Below are 19,147 nucleotides of genomic sequence, written 5' to 3'. Positions count from 1 at the left end.
TCAGCGTTTGACAACAGGTCTTGGATCCCTGTCACAAATATATTTCTTCGTCTTTGCAAAGGTTCTGGGTTTAGTTCTTTAAAGAACGGGGAGTCTTCGTTTTCATGTACTGTTTTCCAGGTTGGTTAGGTTATTTAACTTTGTTTCTATCTGATCCTCAGCCTACATATTGGATTTTGATTTTATTTTTTGTCTAGGCACTTCTACGAGATGCTTGTGTCAATGATGGTGAATTACTCTCTACTTTTCTTAACCGACTATTCAACACACTGAGCTGGACCATCACTGAATTTTCTGTCTCGGTTAGAGAAATGCAAGAAAAGTGTCAGGTCAGATTATAAGCTTGGATCCCTTTCATTGATTAAGTTTCATAGTAATTGTTTACTTCCCTCTGAATGATTGTGTTGCTTGATCTGCTATACCCTTGCAAGTATTTGTAGTCTTATACGTGCTTTTCTTTAACCAGTTTTTGATTCGTCTTGTCTTTATGTAGGTAGTGGAGTTTCAGCAAAGGAAATGTTGTGTGATATTCGAGATTTCAAGCAATCTCGCAAGGGTCTTAGAATTCTGCACTCACGCAATACCGCAGGCATTTCTTTCTGGGACTGACACGAATCTTCGTAGGCTTACTGAGTTGATTCTCTTCATCTTGAATCACATGACCTCAGCTGTAGATGACGAGTTCTTTGATTTGTAAGTTAGTTAAAATATCTCAAACAGCTCTAAAATTGATGAAAAAGCGCTCATTTTAAATTCATATGTTTTCTACTGGTTTTGAGCTTAATCAGGTCACTTAGACGGCAAGGCCAACCTTCAGAGAAAATTAGCCGAGGCATCTTATTAGCTCCTTTGGTTGGTATAATCTTGAATCTCTTGGAGGCTAGTGAAGACTCAAAACAGAAGCAACAACATGATGTAATTGGTCTTTTTGCAAGCATGGAGTGCCCCGATACAGTCTATTATGGGTTTCAATATCTCTTGGAATATAACTGGGTACGTAAGCTCTTGAATCTAGTTTTTGCGCATTTGCTTCTCTTACTGACACAGCTTTTCATTTCAGGACGGTTGTGTAAGCGGGGATGATGCCTATGTAAAAAAACTTGGACAACTTGAGAATTTCTTGAGCCATCTCATAGACAGGGCTCCGTCGCAAGAACCTGAAAGAAAAGAAGAGTCATTCAACAAAGACACGACGGATATAGAAGACAACACTTGCTGTATCTGCTACGCGGGCGAGGCTAACGCCATGATTGCTCCGTGTTCACATCGATCATGTTATGGCTGCATAACTAGGCATCTTCTCAATTGTCAGAGATGTTTTTTCTGCAATGCTACAGTTATTGACGTTATAAGAGATAACGAAGAATAAGACGATGATGATTCTGAAGCTCAGGGTAGTTGCAGTTGGAGGTTGTTGATTGATGTAGTAGACACAGAAGGAAAGATATTTAGGTGGGAACCAAAGGAAGAAGGATTATAAATTTACAGATTTATAGGATTAATAATAAGGAACAGAACAAAAACAAAGGTCTGTGATAATTTTGTAGGATATGGTCTTGTGGTCTCTAGGCCTCTACTCTGTTTTTTCATTGTATATATGAGAATGAAATGGAAATGGTTTAAAGGCGCTCTGTTTCGTCGCTTGGTTTCTTACTGTTTTTTTAACAGTGTTTTAAATTCCAGGCCGATTTGGTGGGGGTAAATGTGGCCTTAATACTTTGAAAATCCAAATTAGGATTCATTAAACTAAAAAAGAAATCTAAGAATCTGAAAAACATATTTTGCAAAGATAGCAACTTCAAAGTCTACTAAACTTCCGTAGAATCAAATCGATTAGTGATTGAAAGGAGTTTGCAGTTGCAGTCTAGTTTTATTAGTTACTCCATATGTTTCATTTAATTAGATGTTCAATCAGTTTTTGTTTATTTAGGCCTGACTGGTTCAAACGCTGCGGTTGCGGTTGCGGTTGCTGGAGATTGCGGAAGCGGGCGATTGCGGTTTCAATCGTTATTAAGCGTTTTGAACGACTGGTTTAGCGGTTTAAAATTGGTGCGTTTGCGGGAGGTTTACGACTGGTTGAATAGCGGGTGCAATAGCGGTTGGAACATAATAAATGTGATATATAATATATAAATGTTTAAAACACACAAAAATTTTAATTAAACTTGATTGATAATTTAAATTTATTAAAAAAAATAAAATAAATATTCAAAAAACAAATAAATTTCATATTGAAATACTTATTCCTTTATGCATTTGGCTTTTCACCAAAAATTTAATCAAGTAATTTGATAAATGACAAAACATATGCTTTAGATCGTAGATCTTTTCTCTTTTCTCTTAGATCGTGGGTCAGTAGTTACATCGGTAGGAATGGTTAAGTGAGAGTTGAGAAGAGTCACTAGTGATTTGTTTTAATATTTTTCACAAATAATATTATTTTTTTAAAATTTCTGATGAAATATTATATTTATTTAGATTTTTTTGAACTATGTGCGATGTGCCATTAAATTTACATCAAGTTTTCCGGGTTATTATTAATTGAAATATTATTTTCTTCTAATTGTTTATTTTATAATCTCTGTAATTGTGTCCGTACTTCATTTTCTCCCATCATTAATGAGTAAAATGGTTAGATAGAAGACATAACACAAAAGAATTTCATTATCATTGATTTCTTTTAAGTTTTTTACAAAAAAAAAAAAAAAAAAATTCCAACCGCAATCGCCCGCAACCGCAAACGCTTGCGGGAAGCAGCTTTTGGAATTCAGTGGTTTGAGCGGTTGAAAGCGATTGGGAGTGGTTTGTGTGATTGGTTCAAATCGTTAGCAACCGCTACCACCCGCAAACGCAGCGTTTGCGGGAAGTAGCGGGAGAACCAGTCAACGCCTTAGTATATTTTGATTGTTATTGGAGATGTGATTTGTAAATCTATATAGAATTGTAAATAATGGAAATCAAAACATATGGATTTTGAAATAACATGTTTTATCCTTGGATTTGAATCCTTCTATTTTATACTTTCAAATCCATGTAAATCCATTTAAAACATATTGTGGATTTCGAAATCCAAAAACAAATCATTAAATGAATAACATGGGATTTTAAAAAGTATTTGTAAATCATATAACCAATAACACAGCATTTTGATAAGTATTTTAAAATCAATGATTGAATAACACATGATTTTTGTTTGGATTTCCAAATCCATTAAAATCATAGAACCAATAACCCCACCTTAAGTCTCTCTTTTTGATTGGTTCAATTTTTATAAACTAAATATCAAAATTTTCTATATATATAGAAATAACAAATGTTTACCATTTCTTAATCTCGGTATTTTTTCACTAAAAATCTTATAAACGAGAATATAGCGAATACTATTGAGATATTTAGGGGTTTTCTCATTTGAGTCATTGGGATAATTGTTATGAGACAATTGTGGTATTTAAGGCCTTAAGGGTATTTATAAAATTTAGAGCTATAAGTAAAACGACAAATTAGATAAGAACACCATAAGAATATATCGATATATACGATGAAACTAATCAGTAAGTCACGTATTTTAGTAGGTAATTAAACATGAAAACTATGTTACAATATTAAAGAGTTACCAATTTTGTCTTCTTTCAAATAAATAAAGCATGTAAAACATAAACTAAAAAGCAAACCACACGCAGAAAACAAAAGTTCAAGTAAAGAAATTTCAAGATCATAAGTGAGTTTTTAAACAAGAAGAAGACACACACAGAGACAGAAAACAAGTGTTTATCAGAAATCAATTGTTTTGACCAGGTCGTCCTGAGCTGTAAGGTGGTCTTGGTCTCCTTCTTAACACTCCTGTGATCCTCGCCATAAATCCTGTTTCTTCTACCTATATAATCACACATAAATACGATGTTAATTATTGCAGATACTACTACCATCAAATCCAATATAAGTAGCCACTTTCAAAATTAAGTGTGTGGTTGACCCCAAGAAAGAAAAAACACGAAGTGCAACACTTATGGTTTAATTAAACAATTAGCTTCCTAAATTAACTTCTTTTTCTCCACGTTTTCCTAAACTATATATGTAATTCTAAAGCTGATGCATCTTTGTTTTATCACTTTATGTTCTTATTATATATATACTTATAACTTATAAGATAACCACGTTGATAGGGGGGAAAAAATGAGCTGACAAGATTGTGAACATAGGGAGCTTACGAGTTCATCAGTTCCTGTGTCTTCTTCTTCTACTAGTGATGGTGATGATGATGAAGATGATGATGAGTGTGGTGGTATTGGTGATGAATCAAGACCAAGACACTTCAATATGGCTTGAACAACTTTGTGACAAGTAAAACATGGAGAGTTGAGAAGAGAGTAGTAATCTTCTTTTTCTTCATCTTCTCTTCTACTTCTTCTCTCTTCTTCTCCATTAACTTCCATTTTTTTTTTGGTTCTCTCTTCTTCTTCTTCTGCTCAATGCATTAAGTGTTGTGTCTAGTTTGACCTCACCTGCTTCTCTGTGTTCTTACACACACCCTACCTTTCATTTATTACCCTTATAAAATATAAACTATATACATTCAGATTTTTTACATTTTTTTATTCATGACTTATGTAACGTAATTAACTTGAATCAAAAAAAAAAACGTACAAAAAATAACTTTAAACGAGATTAGTGTATTAGTCGGTGTATTCTAAGGATATTACTAAATAGTTGAGTTATTTTTTTAAAATCATAGTTGGGTTGATCTGAATAAGATGTGTTGGCCAACGCATATATACCGTTTTGTTTCTTGCTATTGATAATTTTGCTTATGGAATTTTATTTATGTCTTTCTCTATCTACCTCTTTGGACCAGTGTTCCATTTGCAATAGAGAGTCTACTCTTGTGAAAAAACAAATGTAGTAAATGTGAGTCTTTATTATTCTCTCAGCCTTTTTGTCTTCTTTTGTTAATTAATTATATACTATAGTGTTGATTTAGATATTAGTTACTTATTCATTGGTACGTCTTCTTATAAATTCTATTTTATTTGAAGTTAGAAAATTAACGTTACAACCTACAACTATTAATTACTGGTAATTTGTTTTATAAGTAGGGCTCTTGTCTTTATTCACTTGTCACTTATTGTCCCCTCGTACCAAATTCATTGATATCTACTAGTAGCTGATAATTAGTTTGATGCAAAGGATGATGCAATGTAAATTGAAACTCTACCACCTTCTAAAATGAATTGTATAGTGCTGTTACTCGGCAGCGCTTGTATACCCTGAAAGACCATTTGGAAGGCCGAATGTACTTGCTTAAACATTGCTTGACATAAATCCTCAAGCAATTAAGAAACATATCAATTCAAATACGTGTTGTTTATTTTCTTAATTCAGTTAACCGTATTTGGGTTAAATTATGGTTACAATCTTACAAGATCCTCTATGCACCACGTTGGACTTGGATATCATGTACAGAGATTACAGCCTATAACACTGGTTCATTGACCTGACCAATACAAAACGACTACAAGTCGTTACGTATATTTTTCTATTTTTGGACACTCGGTTGATTTGTTTTCACATGTTTTGAAATTAACAGATTTGCAGCTCCCAGATTTGCAGCTCCAGCTGCTCTTAATATAGAACATAGAGCTGGCTGATCACACTTCATAATAATAATAAAAAAAAACAACTATATATAAACTATAATTAATGTGAACACAAAAATTTAGACCTTTTTTTCAAAACCATTCCAATTTCTCTAACAAGAAAAACAAAATTAGAAATCCTAAAAACTCAAAGGTGTATGGAAGGCAAAAAATGGCCAACAAAATCAATAACACAGTACATTAATCAATCTCTTTAAAATAGAAAGAAGATTTTTTCAATAAAAAACGTCGTCGTATCCTCGTCGACGTCTCCGTCTTTGATGGGGGAGCAAAAGCCAAGGTTAAGCGGTGCTTCCTCCTCCACCGACTCAATTTCAATCCCGTCACCGTCCCCATCTCCANAGCCAAGGTTAAGCGGTGCTTCCTCCTCCACCGACTCAATTTCAATCCCTTCGCCGTCACCGTCCCCATCTCCATCTCCTGCGCCACGTCAGCACGTCACGTTACTCGAACCATCTCACCAAAACAAGAAAAAAAGCAAGAAAGTCTTTCGAGTATTCCGTTCCGTTTTCCGTTCATTTCCGATCATCACACCGGCGGCTTGCAAAATCCCGGTCCTCCCAGGCGGTAGCTTACCCGACCAGCACAGAAGCGGGTCTAGCGGTTCGAGAGTTACCGGAACCTTATTTGGATACCGCAAAGGCCGTGTAAGCCTCTCGATTCAAGAAAGCCCTAGATGTTTACCATCTCTCGTCGTCGAGCTAGCTATGCAAACAATGGTGCTACAAAAAGAACTTAGCGGAGGGATGGTTAGGATCGCTTTAGAGACGGAGAAACGAGCTGACAAGGAAAAGATCAAGATCATGGACGAGCCATTATGGACAATGTTTTGTAACGGTAAGAAAACGGGGTACGGTGTGAAACGTGACGCGACGGAGGAGGATCTCAACGTTATGGAGTTGTTAAGACCGGTTTCGATGGGTGCGGGAGTTTTGCCAGGGAACTCGGAGGTCGAAGGACCAGACTCGGAGATGGCTTACATGAGGGCTTACTTCGAAAGAGTCGTTGGGTCTAAAGATTCAGAGACATTTTATATGTTGAGTCCCGAAGGGAATAATGGACCCGAACTTAGTATATTCTTCGTAAGAGTATGATTTGATGTAATGTGTTCTTGATCAATCACGTACGGTTTGTGGATTGATATGTGTACGTACGTACGTATATGATCATGATGATAAATGTGTGTATATTGCTTGGGTCGTTTTTGTGGTGAGGTATATGAGGATGTATTTGGATGTTATATTATTCTTTAGGATGATTTATAAGAAAAGTGTTTCAGGTTGATCATGCGAATTAATTCACGTTTGATTTTTTTATTTTTTTATTTTTATTTTTTTGTCTCTTTCATAAATCGACCAGATTTTTAGACTTTAGCTTATGGTTGATACCATTGATTAGGAATAGCGTAAACAAAAAGAATTTTAGTGAAAAATTGAACTTGACATTTTAGAATATTTTGGAGGATTCTTAAAATCTACTGTTAGTTAATTGGTGATTTTCAAAAATCATCTGAATATCTTGTTATTCAATAAATGATTTATAAATCTCACTTCAAATATACTATTATTCAAAATATCACAATTTTTTTTTAAATCCTACTAAATGTGATTCTACAAGACTTTTCTAACATTTTTTAGTTAAAAAATATGAGTTACAAATCACACTTTTAAAGGTGAAACTTTGAAAGATTTTCTTTATATCTAAAAAGAATCTGATTCCAATATTGCAATTTTTTATATAAAATACCTCCATCTCTGCAACTCTCTCTCTTTCTCACTTTCTCTCCTCTCTCTTTACTCTCAAATTCTACTCTGACGCGCCGACTCTAGTGGTTGTGGGAGTAACCACCGTTCAATATGAACTACAGAGCCTCCACCGCCATCTTGAGATCAGTGGCAACAATTTTCCATCAACCTATAAACATCTAATCAAAGCCTATAAGTCTTGCCTTCCCCCACTGTTTTACAAAACCCGATGTCTCGGCCACCTCTGCAGCGGAGCTTCCGTAAATGATGACTGTCAAAACCTTCAGATCGCCGTGAATGAGAACATGCTAAAACGCGCTGTCTTCTGGCTCCAAGAAGTTTTGCTAAAAATTTGATCATCTCATTCACCTTCACACCACTTTGTATGCTCTCGCAATTTGATTTATCTTTTTATTGTCGAGGTGTTGGGTATAACAGTATTAGAGAAGTTATATTGAAATGATGCTAATTTGATCATCTCATTCACCTTCACACCACTTTGTATGCTCTCACAATTTGATTTATCTTTTTATTGTCGAGGTGTTGGGTGATGTTGGATGTTCTCTGTGTCTATGTGTAAACTTTCTCTACATGATGATGTATCTGTGTATACAATACACCTTTGTTTATGAGGTGTGTCGTTGTGGTTTTTTAGAGCTATGTTTTTGTGCAGATTTTTGATATGGATCGCATTGTTTATGAAATTGAAAAGATACAAGCTAGAAAAAAAAATCAATGAGAAATTTCAAGTCAGATATTGATATTATGTTGCTGGTTTTATCAATCTTTGCGAATATCACTATTTCGTAGGGCAGGTACCACGCCAAAAACAATATACATGGTCATGGACAGATGAGCTCTCTTATCATTGTCTTCACATGGCTTTTCCATAACACATCATACAAGTCATGATGTTGAACTCCAAGTCGCTCTATATTTTGTTTAAAGAAAATATCCTAAAATCACCTAAAAAATCAATAATCAAATCTCACCAAATTCCAAATCTCACCAAATCCTAAAAATTTCAAATCATCTAAAATTTACACTCAAATCTCTCAAAATTCTAAATATTAAAATCCCAGCAAATCTTCAGTTCAATACACCCTCTAAATTTAAGTTATTTATTACAAAATAAGAGAACAAAAGAATCTTTAATTATTGATTTTAGTAAAACCATCGTAAATACTAAATATTGTGTGAATATTGAATAATAACTCTTTCCCAAAATTGGAAAAATGTAGGTTTTAGCGAAGGCCTTTAAATCACCCAAATATTTCCCTGTTTGAGTCACTCGATTACAGTTGCTTTCTTCTTTGTTTGATCCCAAACAGTGTGAAGCGAGACCACAATATTCTTTCCACGATGAGCTACGTCTCCGATGATCTCTCTGCGGTGAAGGGCGGTTCTGACGCGGCTCGAATTGTGGTAGTGAAGGCGTGGCTCACCTCTCAGTTCGAAGCGGTGGGCAGAGAAGTCCCTAATTTCGAGTACACTCATGGAAGCATCACCCATCTGTATAATCTCGCCACCGCTTCTCAAGCCAAGTCTCAGGCTGCCAGCATTGTCGCCAAAGATTTTCGTCTAAAGGCTTCAGAGTACCGTGCTCAAGGGGCTAGGGTTAGAGAGATATTGGAGAGTGCAGGAATGTCACAAGAGAGCTTACCGTCAGATGTAGTCTCTTCAGCTCAAGTTGTTGCAAATGTTGCAAATTTGTTGAACATAAGGGACACTGAATTGAGCAGTTTCCTAGTTGCAATGGGAGACATTTCTCTGAGGAAGACTGAAGTGGAAGAGAAGAGGGCTAAGACACAGATGGAGTCCAATGTTCTTCTTGATTATACGAGGAAAGCGATACAGAAGCTGACGTATCTAAAGAAGCTCCTGCGGAGCTAGAAGATGATGTAGTAGTACCTTGTGAATCACTGATGGAGAATTGGAAAACAAATATGGAAGTAATGGCAATCAAGGAGGAACAATACAAGAAGAAGTATAAGGACTCTAAGATTAGATGGTTGAAACGTCAACACGATGCAAGCGAAATGTTACTCAACTACAATCCCAAGATCAGCCACAGAGAGCTGGTAGAAATGGCAGAGCATATAAAAGAATTGGAGAAGATGACTAAACCCGTTCTTGATGCTCTGAGAAGCTACCAGGACTTGCCTCCGGATATAGCTCTAGCTTCACTAGCAATCGAAGAAAAGAATAGACAGTTTGAAGCCGCGGAAAGGCGGCTAGAAGAATTATTACAATCAGCTCTTGAGGCAAGCGATGTGTGATCGATATAAAACCCAAAAAGTATTACTAAGTGAAAACTTTTATTTTGTTCATTTGTTAGATTTTGAATTTAGATTATAAAAAAAGCTATAAAAATGAGTTTTGTTCAACGGTTCAAGTCATTGACTCTCAGGTTTCATCCCCACAGTGACTTTGTCTTGTTAGGATCTCAACTCTGAGAATTTTGAAGTAGGCCATTCATTACCTGTTTTCATTCAAAAGTGTTGCAACTTGCATGCAAACCCCATTATGCATCAGTGTCATCCCCACAGTGACTTGTCCTGCTAGCTGATGATTGTAGGATAACAGAGCCACGTCACTATGAACTCATAAGTTCCCTTCAAACTGAATGATCTACTTTGCTGCTACGTGTGGTTATCTCAACTCAACTTGTGCTATAATGCAAAATTGAAAGGTGCTATATTTCAGTTTTTTTTTTTAATTTCTCTCATTTAAAATATGTATTTTATAGTAAATTTCAGATATTTCAAATACTCAAGTCACCATATCCATTGTTTTGTCCGAAATGGACCTACCTAAACGTAAACATCTGATAAAAAGGAAGAAGAGTCAAACTAGTTAGCCTTTGGGGTCGAAACTCGAAATGAATTTTGGTTCATTCAGCTTCCAGTGGATAAAAGCAAAACGACAGGTAAAGTTAATTCAAACGTTAATTTCATTTTCAAGTGAAAAGCAAGTTACTGAACCAAAACGGAGCCACGTCGAACTATATCTGGACACCTCACAAAAAACGACACGACGTGTTCACTTTAGCCACCATGCAAGATTCCTTTTTCTGTTTTCCCTCAAAATTCTCACTTTACTACTTACTCACAAAAAAAGATTCCTCGGATCATCATCAGAAACAATGGCTATGGCTATACGCGCGATTCGTTACCAGTTACCGTCTCCTCCGAGATCTCTGGTTACTACTAGACGCGAATCATCGCAACCTGTTAAGCAGATTCAGATCCAGCAACGACCTAGAGGAGGCGATTTGGCCGAGAACGGTAAGATCGTTCTTCAACCGAGGCTCTGCACGTTGAGATCTTATGGATCTGATATGGTCGTCGCTAAAAAAGACGGCGGAGATGGTGGTGGAGCAGGATCAGGATCTGAGGTTGAGTTAGCATCAGCTTCTCCGTTTTTTGAGACGCTTACTGATTACATTGAGAGTTCGAAGAAGAGTCAAGACTTTGAAACCATCTCTGGAAGACTCGCCATGGTACCGTATATATAAAAACCCTATTAAACCCTTAAATTCGAAAACTCTCGAATTCGATTTTAACTCGTAAATTTACTCTGTTTTCAGATTGTGTTTGCGGTGACGGTGACGGAGGAGGTTGTTACAGGGAACTCTCTGTTTAAGAAACTTGACGTGGAAGGATTGAGTGAAGCTATTGGAGCTGGTCTTGGAGCTATGGGATGCGCTGCGATTTTCGCGTGGCTGACGATTTCTCGGAACAGAGTGGGACGGATCTTTACTGTGAGCTGCAACTCCTTCATTGACTCGTTGGTTGATCAGATCGTCGATGGGTTGTTCTACGACACTAAGCCTAGTGATTGGTCTGATGATCTTTGAGTTTAATAAGTTCATAAGTACCACTCTAAAATGTATAATGTATCTACGTCTATAATACAGTAGTAGTACTATATATATATATAGTCTTGAAGATGATATTGTGAAAGTCTGTAACTTTTGTGTCTATAAGATATATATATATATATATATATATATATATATATAGATAAGTATGGAATTTTCTCTGATTCAGTTTAGTGTTCAAATTGGATCGATCAAAAGAGAAAAAAAGAGTTTGTTTACTGTATTTGGAGAAACAAGAGAGCTGTGTCTATGAAGCCGTCTCAATGGTTTGAATGCATTCAAGAACAGTTGCATTGTTGGACATTGCAGCCATTAGAGCTTCATGGATGGTCTTGTTGTTCTTTAGAAGAGATGCAGAGTAGAGAACCTGCATAGCAAAAACAAAAGATTCATGAATGCTTTAGAAAGAAACATGTATGCAAGATGAAAGTCTGGTTTTTGTTAGAGAGAAAACTTACGGCCCATCTTGTTAAATTTTGCTGCTGCGCGTTGTTGATTTTGGGTTGGCTTCTGTTTATGAATCTCTGTACGAAACAAGAAAAAAAGCTGTAATAACTAAATGGTTGTGAACTTGTGAGTGTTGAAGTGAGTGATTAGATATTGAGAACTAGATGACCTGAAGAGAGAACAGATCTGCAGATTGACCAATTACTTTGTCATACTTCAGACCCTCAGCGGCAAGTCCAGCCATTGCAACAGCCGCCAACCTAAGAAATTGAGAGAGTTGAGATTTGATGTTTCTCTCATTTTTGACATTAATGAAACTCTACCTGTCAAGCTCCTTTGAGTCAAGCTGGCCACTGTATATTAGTTTAGCTAGCCTCTCGTCGATGAGATTGACGTGTTCTTTACCGATGTCTAACGAGTATCCGAGGATTGGAAGTCCGATTAAGTAAGCCACTGGAAGTTGCAGGTTTTAAAACATGAGAACATTGCATCTTTAGAACCCAAAGGTTTAAACTTTTCAAGGGTACCTAAGAAGTGGGCTGCTTCATGTGCAGCAATTCGTTCTTTATAATCAGGAAAGAAAGTAGAAAACCCGGAAATCGCAGCTTGTAGAAGCCTACAAACAAAACACCAAAAGATATCAAATCTGTATCTAAGAGTACATTATGTTGATGAAAACCGTGCAAAATATGCCATGATCAAGTTCTTTTCTTACCCTGGTGAAACGCTTCCCACAGCTAAAACTACCAACGAAATGCTCCCAACTAAGTAAGGCACAAAGAATCCCCAGTCCTGTCCAAGATTCAACAGTTATACATTTGTCTAAGATACATATAGAACCTACCTAACACAAACTACAGAACGCGACATAATACTGCAAAACATATTCCGTGCAGATGATTCCAACAAGGTTGCAACACCAGAGAATATAGAGATTTTTGAAAGTTTACCCCGGGAAGTTGACCGGCGAGTACAGCTATGAACCCGGTTGTTCCGACTACTGTGAAAAGAAAAGCCGCCTGCATTACTCAAACTCAATTAAAATAATCATTAAGATACACTGTAACCTGAAATACTCTCTTGAATTCAATTCTTTCTAAAGATAAAGAGTAAACATTCTAATAACAAGACAGAACCTTACATCGTTCCTGACACTAGGGATAGCCAAAGTTTCTGCATTCTTGATTCCGAGAGTTGTCAGCTCCCGCAGCGATGTCTGATACAAAAAAAAGACACATCACTTCTTCACTCCTACAGTCCTACTTACTAAGCGTTTAACAAAGGGTAAGAGTAGTAAGCTTAGATAGAGAGATCGATATACACCGTACGGCGCGAAAGGTAAGGCTGAGAGCTCCATTTCTTAGCCCAACCTTGTTCACTCAATTTATCGAGAGCTTCCTTTACACCATTACTATCTTTCTGCAGCCAAACATGAACCCAATTTTCAGCAGAGTTCATCGAATCAAAAGTAAAGCTTGTGGTAATTTACAGATATGGACCTTGTTAATGGCGGACTCGAGAGTACTAAAATCAAACCCGGAGGAAGCAGTAGGAGAAGAAGGCGAAACCGCTGCTTGAGTCGATGGGTTTCGTTGCCGGAAACTAGAATGCCGGTGAAACGAAGCAATCGGAGTACTCCCCAGCGAAGTAAAAGCTACTGAATTCATATTTCTTTCAAACAAATCTCACGAAAAATTCGATTTTTAACAAACCCCAGAATCAGATAATGCTTCATTCATCGTCTTCTTCTTCTGTCTCTTCTCCTAATTGAAAACGTCGGGGACGAAGGGAAGACGAGTAAGCGCGTGGCGTCTTTCAAACCACCGGACCATCATGCTTTCCGCCACGTCAGCACTTCTAGATAACGGCAAATGTATATCGGTTTATTAATTCCGGTTTACTTTCTAAATTCATGATTAAATCAAACCGAACCGAATAATGCGAATTATTTTTTTCTCTCTTTATAGAGAAGAAAACAAAAACTGATCACGTCGGATCCATGGCGGCTACAACGAGCGCCGGCGACGAACAAACGGAAACGCAAACGGAAATGCCGGCGCAATTGATTCCGTTGTTACCAGACGACGTAGCTCTGAATTGCCTTGCTCGCGTTCCTAGATGTCACCATCCAATCCTCTCACTAGTCTCCAAGACTTTCCGATCTCTCCCAACATCGTCTTTGCTCTACGCCACGAGATCTCTCGTCGGAGCTGCTGAAAACATCCTCTACGTCGCAATCCGTCTACCTCCTGAATCCGGTGCTTGTTGGTTCACTCTCCTCCATCGAACCTTATCTAACTCAACTAATTCGAGTCTGCTTCTTCCAATCCCGTCTTGTCCTTCGCCGTCTCTCGTTGGATCAGCTTACGTCGTTGTGGGTTCGGAGATTTACGTTATCGGTGGATCTATCAGAGACGTGCCTTCTTCGAGCGTGTGGGTTCTCGATTGTAGATTTCATACTTGGCGACGAGTCTGTAATATGAGGGTAGGTCGTGAGTTTGCAGCAGCTGGTGTAATTGATGGGAAGATTTATGTGATTGGAGGATGTGTTGTTGATAACTGGGCTCGATCGATTAATTGGGCTGAGATGTTTGATATAAAGACTCAAACTTGGGAGCCAGTGGCTAGTCCAGGTATGGAGGTACGTGAGAAATGGATGCACGCAAGTGCTGTAATGGAAGGGAAGGTTTACGCAATGGCTGATAGGAACGGTGTTGTTTACGAGCCTAAAGAAAATAAATGGGGTATGCCAGAAAAGAGGCTTGATTTGGGATGGAGAGGAAGAGCTTGTGTGATTGATAACATTTTGTATTGCTATGATTACTTGGGGAAGATTAGAGGGTATGTTCCAAAAGAAAGGGTTTGGAGAGAGCTGAAAGGTGTGGAATCACTTCCGAAGTTTCTTTGTGGTGCTACAATGGCGAATCGTGGTGGGAAGCTTGTGGTTTTGTGGGAAGGTAAAGCGGGTAGTGGCGGTTCTAGGAGAATGGATATTTGGTGTGCAGAGATTGATGTTGAAAGGCGCGGAGAAGGGGAGATTTGGGGGAAGATTGACTGGTCTGGTACTGTTCTTACGGTTCCTAATGAATCTGCCATTGTGAATTGCTTGGCAGCTACAGTTTGATGATGATGCATACATGTTTAACGTCTCTGAATCAACATCATCTACCATGCTTTATCGCACAGGCTTGCTTTGATTCAGGGTGATTAGTTTGGTTATGTTTGTCTGTGAGTAGCTATCATTGTGATTAGCATAGTGTTTTACTACACTGCTTCGCCCGAAATGGTAAACCAACAAAGAATTTACCTTGGCCTGAGAGTCCCTGAGCTTACATGAAACAACTTACCGATGTATTGAAGTTCATAAATTTGCTTCTGAACTTTTGAGGGTTAAATCAACCCTCTTCTGCAGGTTTTTGTTCATTTCTTTTGTTGTATCTATGAGAAAGCTACTTTCAGATTTGAATAATACCAGTGAAAACTGTGCTCGTACACTTTGCTTGTTCCTGGCTCATCTTAACAAAACGAATACGGCTACTTTTTATTTATTTTGTTCAAGGAAAATGATAGTAAAACAACAGGAGCATTATTAAGTTTGTATATACACATATTGCATCTTCTTTAAACAAAGCATTGTTCCAGTCAAAATTAGGCTTTGTGTAAGCTCCAATGACCCAGAACCAGTAAGGCAGTAACTAGAGGTCTTCTTTGTCTCTGAACTTGCTCAATGGCCTGGTGATTGCTTCGTTGAGAGATAAAGGAAGAGATAGAGAACTGGAGGCTGGGAAATTAGAGGTCGCCGTCAGGGATCTCCATAGTTTCTTCATTCTTTAGAAAGCTCAGAACTTGCTCAAAGGCCTGGTGACGAGTGATTTGTTATGTTGAGTATGATTTGAACAGTTTACTGATGAAGTAACAGAGAAAGGACCTGACTTACCTCGATGGCAATTTCAGTTGGTGTGAGATCTGAGACATCTTTATAGCCACGCTTGGCTGCAATATCTGATGATTGGAGTACAAAGAAGAAAAGCCAAATTACTAGCAGAAGTTGCATGAGTGTAAATAGCAGAAGATTGAACAAATAGCAAATGGATGGAGGAGCTATACTTTCTAACGACACTCTGGCATTTGCATTTGTGTATGCTTCACTGCGCTCATCCCAAATAGTTGAAAGACGCTTCAAAGCCTACATGTAAATCACGTACCCAAGGAGAAAAAGAAAAAAAAGATGAATGCTTTGTCATGAATCCAAAGCATATGAATGTAGAACAGTCGAACCAGTACCACTGTGTATGCATCTCCTGATTCATCATGTAACAATGGTCGTGAATTAGTTCCAACGGCAGCAATTCTATGGGCTAAGGCTTCTAGAGGCACATCTAACCAAATGCTGATTCCTTTATGCATATACTTCCTGATAATACCATTCATTACCAAATATATCTAACAGAGACTTTAGTTTCATATGTATTTAACAGAGACTTTAGTTTCATATGTATTTACTTTGGAAAGGATGAAGGGAACACACCAGTTAATGGGTCTTATAACTGCACCTCCACCAGTGGAAACAACAACTTGATACATCGAAGAGAGTTTCTTTAGTGCATCGGTCTACAAAGACAGAAATAATTTTAGCTCGCAATACATTATAATGAATCACACTTAACAAAGAGTAGACCAGAAGAAGAGCTTGAAACAAGAACCACAAAACTAACCTCCTTTTCTCTAAACAAACTCTCTCCATGATGCTCAAATATCTCTGCCACAGAAGTTCCATTCATCGCCTCCTCAATCAAAGTGTCGCTGACACATCCAGAAAACTTATAGAAGGTTACACATCTAGGATATATGGATATATTCATAACCAACATCAAATCAGAGGACGAAAATTCCAGGAGACTTCCGTTGAGGTTTTTAAACATATTTGGCTTTTCTTAGCATATACCTACCAGTCAAGGAAGGAATAACCAAGAGCTTTGGACATTAACTTTCCCACGGTTGTTTTCCCAGAACCCATCATGCCTGAGTTCATCAGAAAATCATCAAATTACAAACGCGTATCATAAAGTAAACATATGAAACCAAAGAGCAGACAAAGACACTAACCAACAAGGTACATAGCTCGTCCATTCAAATACGGTTTAACCTCTTCTGCTTTTCTCTGCAAAGCTCAGGTATCTAGTGAGATATTATAGAAAGACAAATAAATCTAACCCATTTCACTAGAGATGATAGTATTATTACTTGCCTTGAGAATTAGATCCTCATCAAATGGATAGACACTTCCGGCCTCCAACAATGCTACAAAATCCAAGAAATCAAATCAGATTCCCTTAATCAAATACTAAAACCTATGGAAAATGTAAATGCTTTTACAAACAACCTGAAGAGTTATCAGCAGAACATGAAACCTCTGAAGACAACGATCTGTTTCTTCTTTCAGGTTGCAAATGAGCGAAAGCAAGACCCCTGAACCTTTTCTCTTCCTTAGCTCGTTGAGGATACCGCAATGAACCACGAGGCAGCTTCCTCTCAAACTCTCTCCAATCAATCCATGATGGGTACTGAAACCTTTGAGCAATAGCTGCTTCCATCTCAGACAATTTTCACTACACAAACTATTCAAAACCCCTGCAAAGCAATCATAACTAGATTCAGCTCTTTTCTTTGTCTTTTTTTTTTGCTACTAACAAAACCTAAAAGACAAGAATTTGGCCATAATTACAAAACTCTACCAAGATTGTAGTCTACACATCATACCCTGAGCGCCAGAAATCGAAAAGTCGATAACTTTTGTCAAACTTCAGAACAAAAATTCAAACTTTACCCACTTCCTTGACAGGATTGACGATATGAGGATTTTTAAAAGCGATGGCAAAAATATAGAATAATCATTCAGAAAAAGTTTAAAATATATCACCCAGTTTCCAACCTGAAAAATTCGTAACTTTCTAGAAAATTATACTAATGATTATCCAAATCAATTTGAGGAAGAAAATTAAAAAATTGACACTTTTAACATATAAAAAACATAACTGAATTAGCGCTAACAAACTCCATTAAAGATAACAAGAATGCAACCTGCAGAATCAAGAAGTATGAACAAATTAACAAGAAAAAAAAAAGAGGGGTTCACCTGAATTTTGCTCCCGCCGACGGATGAGGAGGCGACTTTTTTTTTTCTCAGTTTTAAGGTTTTTTATTTTATTTAAGTAAGGGACTAATCCATTTTGGTTGGTCTGGTAAATTAATAGAGAGAGAACACATAAAGGGGGTTGGTGAAGCTGTGGAACAGTGATGGCCTTTAAGCATGTCATTAGTCGTTTTGACCATTTATAAAAACACACACTTGACACTTCTTAATCATTTTTTTCTTCTATTTATGTTAACTAAGCCCAAACATATAACTAAATGTGGATTGTTACTTGTTAGAAAGAGTGTTGGTATTTGCACAAAAAAAAAAAAAAAGAGTGTTGGTAAAATTCATAAGAAGAAGAGAAAAAAAAATCCATAGCAAGTTTATTAGTTGTAGCCTTGTAGGTTATGAAAATCCATTATAAGTATATGATGACAAATGTTAGTTAGCATTATGTCATAACATCCGATCCTCTAATACTAATCACAAACATACAAAGATTTGATGGCAAAGAAAACATAATAAAAAAAGTTTCATTATGCCTTAAAGAATTAGAAGAGATTGGTGGCTATGAAGGTTTGTTTATACGCACTATATATGAAAGTTGGTGGTCGATGTTTGATGTTTCCCTCTCCAATGTAGGTTTGTGGCACTCTCTCTGTTTCTCACCTGTTTTTTGGTATTTGTCCGTACAGATTAATCTTTTCACTTTTTTTTTGTTGTTGTAAAAATCTACTATATATTTTCATTACAAGACAGTCAATACTATTACAATATTGGATGAGACTTATTTTTATGCATGCCCATACTGAAGTCTTCAACTGTTCATCATATATATCTTTTTTTTTTAATGTACATTTTCTTAAGGATAATTAATAATATTACTGTGTGAGATACAAAAGTAACAAGGTAAGTTTTGTTGAAATCAGGTTTGTGATAAATATGAGGATTTAAGTGGTGGAGTTTAGTAGGTGGAAACTGGAAACCTAAAAATGAATGAAAGAAATTAGCTCTGAGATTTTAAACCGAACCGAACCAAACCGATATTTTTTGTGTTCGATTCGGTTTCGGTTATGGTGGTTGAATCAATCGGTATAATTTTTTTTCCAAAAAACCGAAATATTTCGGTTCGGTTTTCAGTTAACCGAATTATATATATATATATATATATATATTTAAAAAAATTATTTTTTTAAAAAATTTTTAAGGAAAAAATCTAGTAAAACCGAAATTTATACCTAAAATAACCGAATCACCCGGAAAAATCGAAACCGAAAAATCC

At 36.9% G+C, this 19,147-nt stretch overlaps 7 protein-coding genes and 1 pseudogene across 12 annotated transcripts in view; 5 read left to right on the top strand and 3 right to left on the bottom strand.

The window, feature by feature from the left end:
* The window catches only part of LOC104702746 (E3 ubiquitin-protein ligase RKP), a 6,694-nt gene extending 5,043 nt beyond the window's left edge, over positions 1–1,651 (top strand). Inside the window, exons 8-12 of one of the 5 annotated variants that reach the window (XM_019227922.1) lie at positions 18–120; positions 198–329; positions 494–693; positions 780–993; positions 1,061–1,651. In XM_019227922.1, coding sequence (XP_019083467.1) covers positions 18–120; positions 198–329; positions 494–693; positions 780–993; positions 1,061–1,369 — 958 coding nt within the window. In that variant the 3' untranslated portion in view covers positions 1,370–1,651. The remainder of the gene's footprint in view (positions 1–17; positions 121–197; positions 330–493; positions 694–779; positions 994–1,060) is intronic. The other 4 variants (XM_019227923.1, XM_010418657.2, XM_019227921.1 and 1 more) reach the window with 4 other exon arrangements.
* Positions 3,553–4,721, bottom strand: LOC104702745 (elicitor peptide 6-like). The gene is made up of 2 exons (XM_010418655.2): positions 4,209–4,721; positions 3,553–3,874 (listed from the first exon to the last, which is right to left on the bottom strand). Exons 1-2 carry the CDS (start codon positions 4,431–4,433, stop codon positions 3,779–3,781), a joined length of 321 nt encoding a protein of 106 aa, XP_010416957.1. The 5' UTR covers positions 4,434–4,721; the 3' UTR covers positions 3,553–3,778.
* On the top strand, positions 5,787–6,938 carry LOC104702744 (protein MIZU-KUSSEI 1-like). The gene is made up of 2 exons (XM_010418653.2): positions 5,787–5,934; positions 6,004–6,938. The coding sequence occupies exons 1-2, from the start codon at positions 5,915–5,917 to the stop codon at positions 6,746–6,748; spliced, it is 765 nt and encodes a 254-aa protein (XP_010416955.1). The 5' UTR covers positions 5,787–5,914; the 3' UTR covers positions 6,749–6,938.
* On the top strand, positions 8,584–9,692 carry LOC104702742 (annotated as a pseudogene).
* On the top strand, positions 10,458–11,354 carry LOC104702740 (stress enhanced protein 2, chloroplastic-like). The gene is made up of 2 exons (XM_010418650.2): positions 10,458–10,901; positions 10,989–11,354. The coding sequence occupies exons 1-2, from the start codon at positions 10,545–10,547 to the stop codon at positions 11,256–11,258; spliced, it is 627 nt and encodes a 208-aa protein (XP_010416952.1). The 5' UTR covers positions 10,458–10,544; the 3' UTR covers positions 11,259–11,354.
* Positions 11,428–13,542, bottom strand: LOC104702741. Its single transcript, XM_010418651.2, has 10 exons — positions 13,229–13,542; positions 13,053–13,148; positions 12,871–12,945; positions 12,680–12,748; positions 12,445–12,521; positions 12,257–12,345; positions 12,053–12,182; positions 11,899–11,989; positions 11,741–11,806; positions 11,428–11,649 (listed from the first exon to the last, which is right to left on the bottom strand). Exons 1-10 carry the CDS (start codon positions 13,394–13,396, stop codon positions 11,530–11,532), a joined length of 981 nt encoding a protein of 326 aa, XP_010416953.1. The 5' UTR covers positions 13,397–13,542; the 3' UTR covers positions 11,428–11,529.
* On the top strand, positions 13,685–15,235 carry LOC104702739 (F-box/kelch-repeat protein SKIP6). Its single transcript, XM_010418649.2, has one exon. It carries the CDS (start codon positions 13,729–13,731, stop codon positions 14,851–14,853), a length of 1,125 nt encoding a protein of 374 aa, XP_010416951.1. The 5' UTR covers positions 13,685–13,728; the 3' UTR covers positions 14,854–15,235.
* LOC104702737 (shikimate kinase 1, chloroplastic) lies at positions 15,251–17,977 on the bottom strand. 2 transcript variants are annotated; one of them, XM_010418648.1, is made up of 11 exons: positions 17,866–17,975; positions 17,113–17,360; positions 16,978–17,030; positions 16,836–16,890; positions 16,679–16,751; positions 16,445–16,532; positions 16,258–16,340; positions 16,014–16,143; positions 15,837–15,915; positions 15,667–15,731; positions 15,251–15,587 (listed from the first exon to the last, which is right to left on the bottom strand). In XM_010418648.1, exons 2-11 carry the CDS (start codon positions 17,321–17,323, stop codon positions 15,519–15,521), a joined length of 906 nt encoding a protein of 301 aa, XP_010416950.1. In that variant the 5' UTR covers positions 17,324–17,360; positions 17,866–17,975; the 3' UTR covers positions 15,251–15,518. The 2 variants fall into 2 exon arrangements, with proteins under 2 accessions (XP_010416950.1, XP_010416949.1); XM_010418647.2 differs by having other exon boundaries at positions 15,667–15,915; positions 17,866–17,977.

The sequence above is a fragment of the Camelina sativa genome, chromosome 7 (genome assembly GCF_000633955.1).
Source record: "Camelina sativa cultivar DH55 chromosome 7, Cs, whole genome shotgun sequence".
NCBI lineage: Eukaryota > Viridiplantae > Streptophyta > Magnoliopsida > Brassicales > Brassicaceae > Camelina > Camelina sativa.
Note: the sequence above shows the minus strand (reverse complement) of the source record. Positions and strands in the feature narration are given on the sequence as shown.

Bases quoted from the DNA above. Each gene is read 5' to 3' on its own strand.
- LOC104702745 (XM_010418655.2), bottom strand. From the start codon at position 4,433: ATGGAAGTTAATGGAGAAGAAGAGAGAAGAAGTAGAAGAGAAGATGAA. The intron at 3,875-4,208 runs GTAAGCTCCCTA...GTGATTATATAG, and splicing joins ACACAGGAACTGATGAACTC to GTAGAAGAAACAGGATTTAT.
- LOC104702744 (XM_010418653.2), top strand. From the start codon at position 5,915: ATGGGGGAGCAAAAGCCAAG.
- LOC104702740 (XM_010418650.2), top strand. From the start codon at position 10,545: ATGGCTATGGCTATACGCGCGATTCGTTACCAGTTACCGTCTCCTCCG. The intron at 10,902-10,988 runs GTACCGTATATA...CTCTGTTTTCAG, and splicing joins TCTCTGGAAGACTCGCCATG to ATTGTGTTTGCGGTGACGGT.
- LOC104702741 (XM_010418651.2), bottom strand. From the start codon at position 13,396: ATGAATTCAGTAGCTTTTACTTCGCTGGGGAGTACTCCGATTGCTTCG. The intron at 12,346-12,444 runs GTAAGAAAAGAA...TTTTGTTTGTAG, and splicing joins GTGGGAAGCGTTTCACCAGG to GCTTCTACAAGCTGCGATTT. The intron at 11,807-11,898 runs GTCATCTAGTTC...TGTTTCGTACAG, and splicing joins CAGATCTGTTCTCTCTTCAG to AGATTCATAAACAGAAGCCA.
- LOC104702739 (XM_010418649.2), top strand. From the start codon at position 13,729: ATGGCGGCTACAACGAGCGCCGGCGACGAACAAACGGAAACGCAAACG.
- LOC104702737 (XM_010418647.2), bottom strand. From the start codon at position 17,323: ATGGAAGCAGCTATTGCTCAAAGGTTTCAGTACCCATCATGGATTGAT. The intron at 16,341-16,444 runs GTTAGTTTTGTG...CTGTCTTTGTAG, and splicing joins GTTTGTTTAGAGAAAAGGAG to ACCGATGCACTAAAGAAACT. The intron at 15,916-16,013 runs GTACTGGTTCGA...ATTTACATGTAG, and splicing joins CAGGAGATGCATACACAGTG to GCTTTGAAGCGTCTTTCAAC.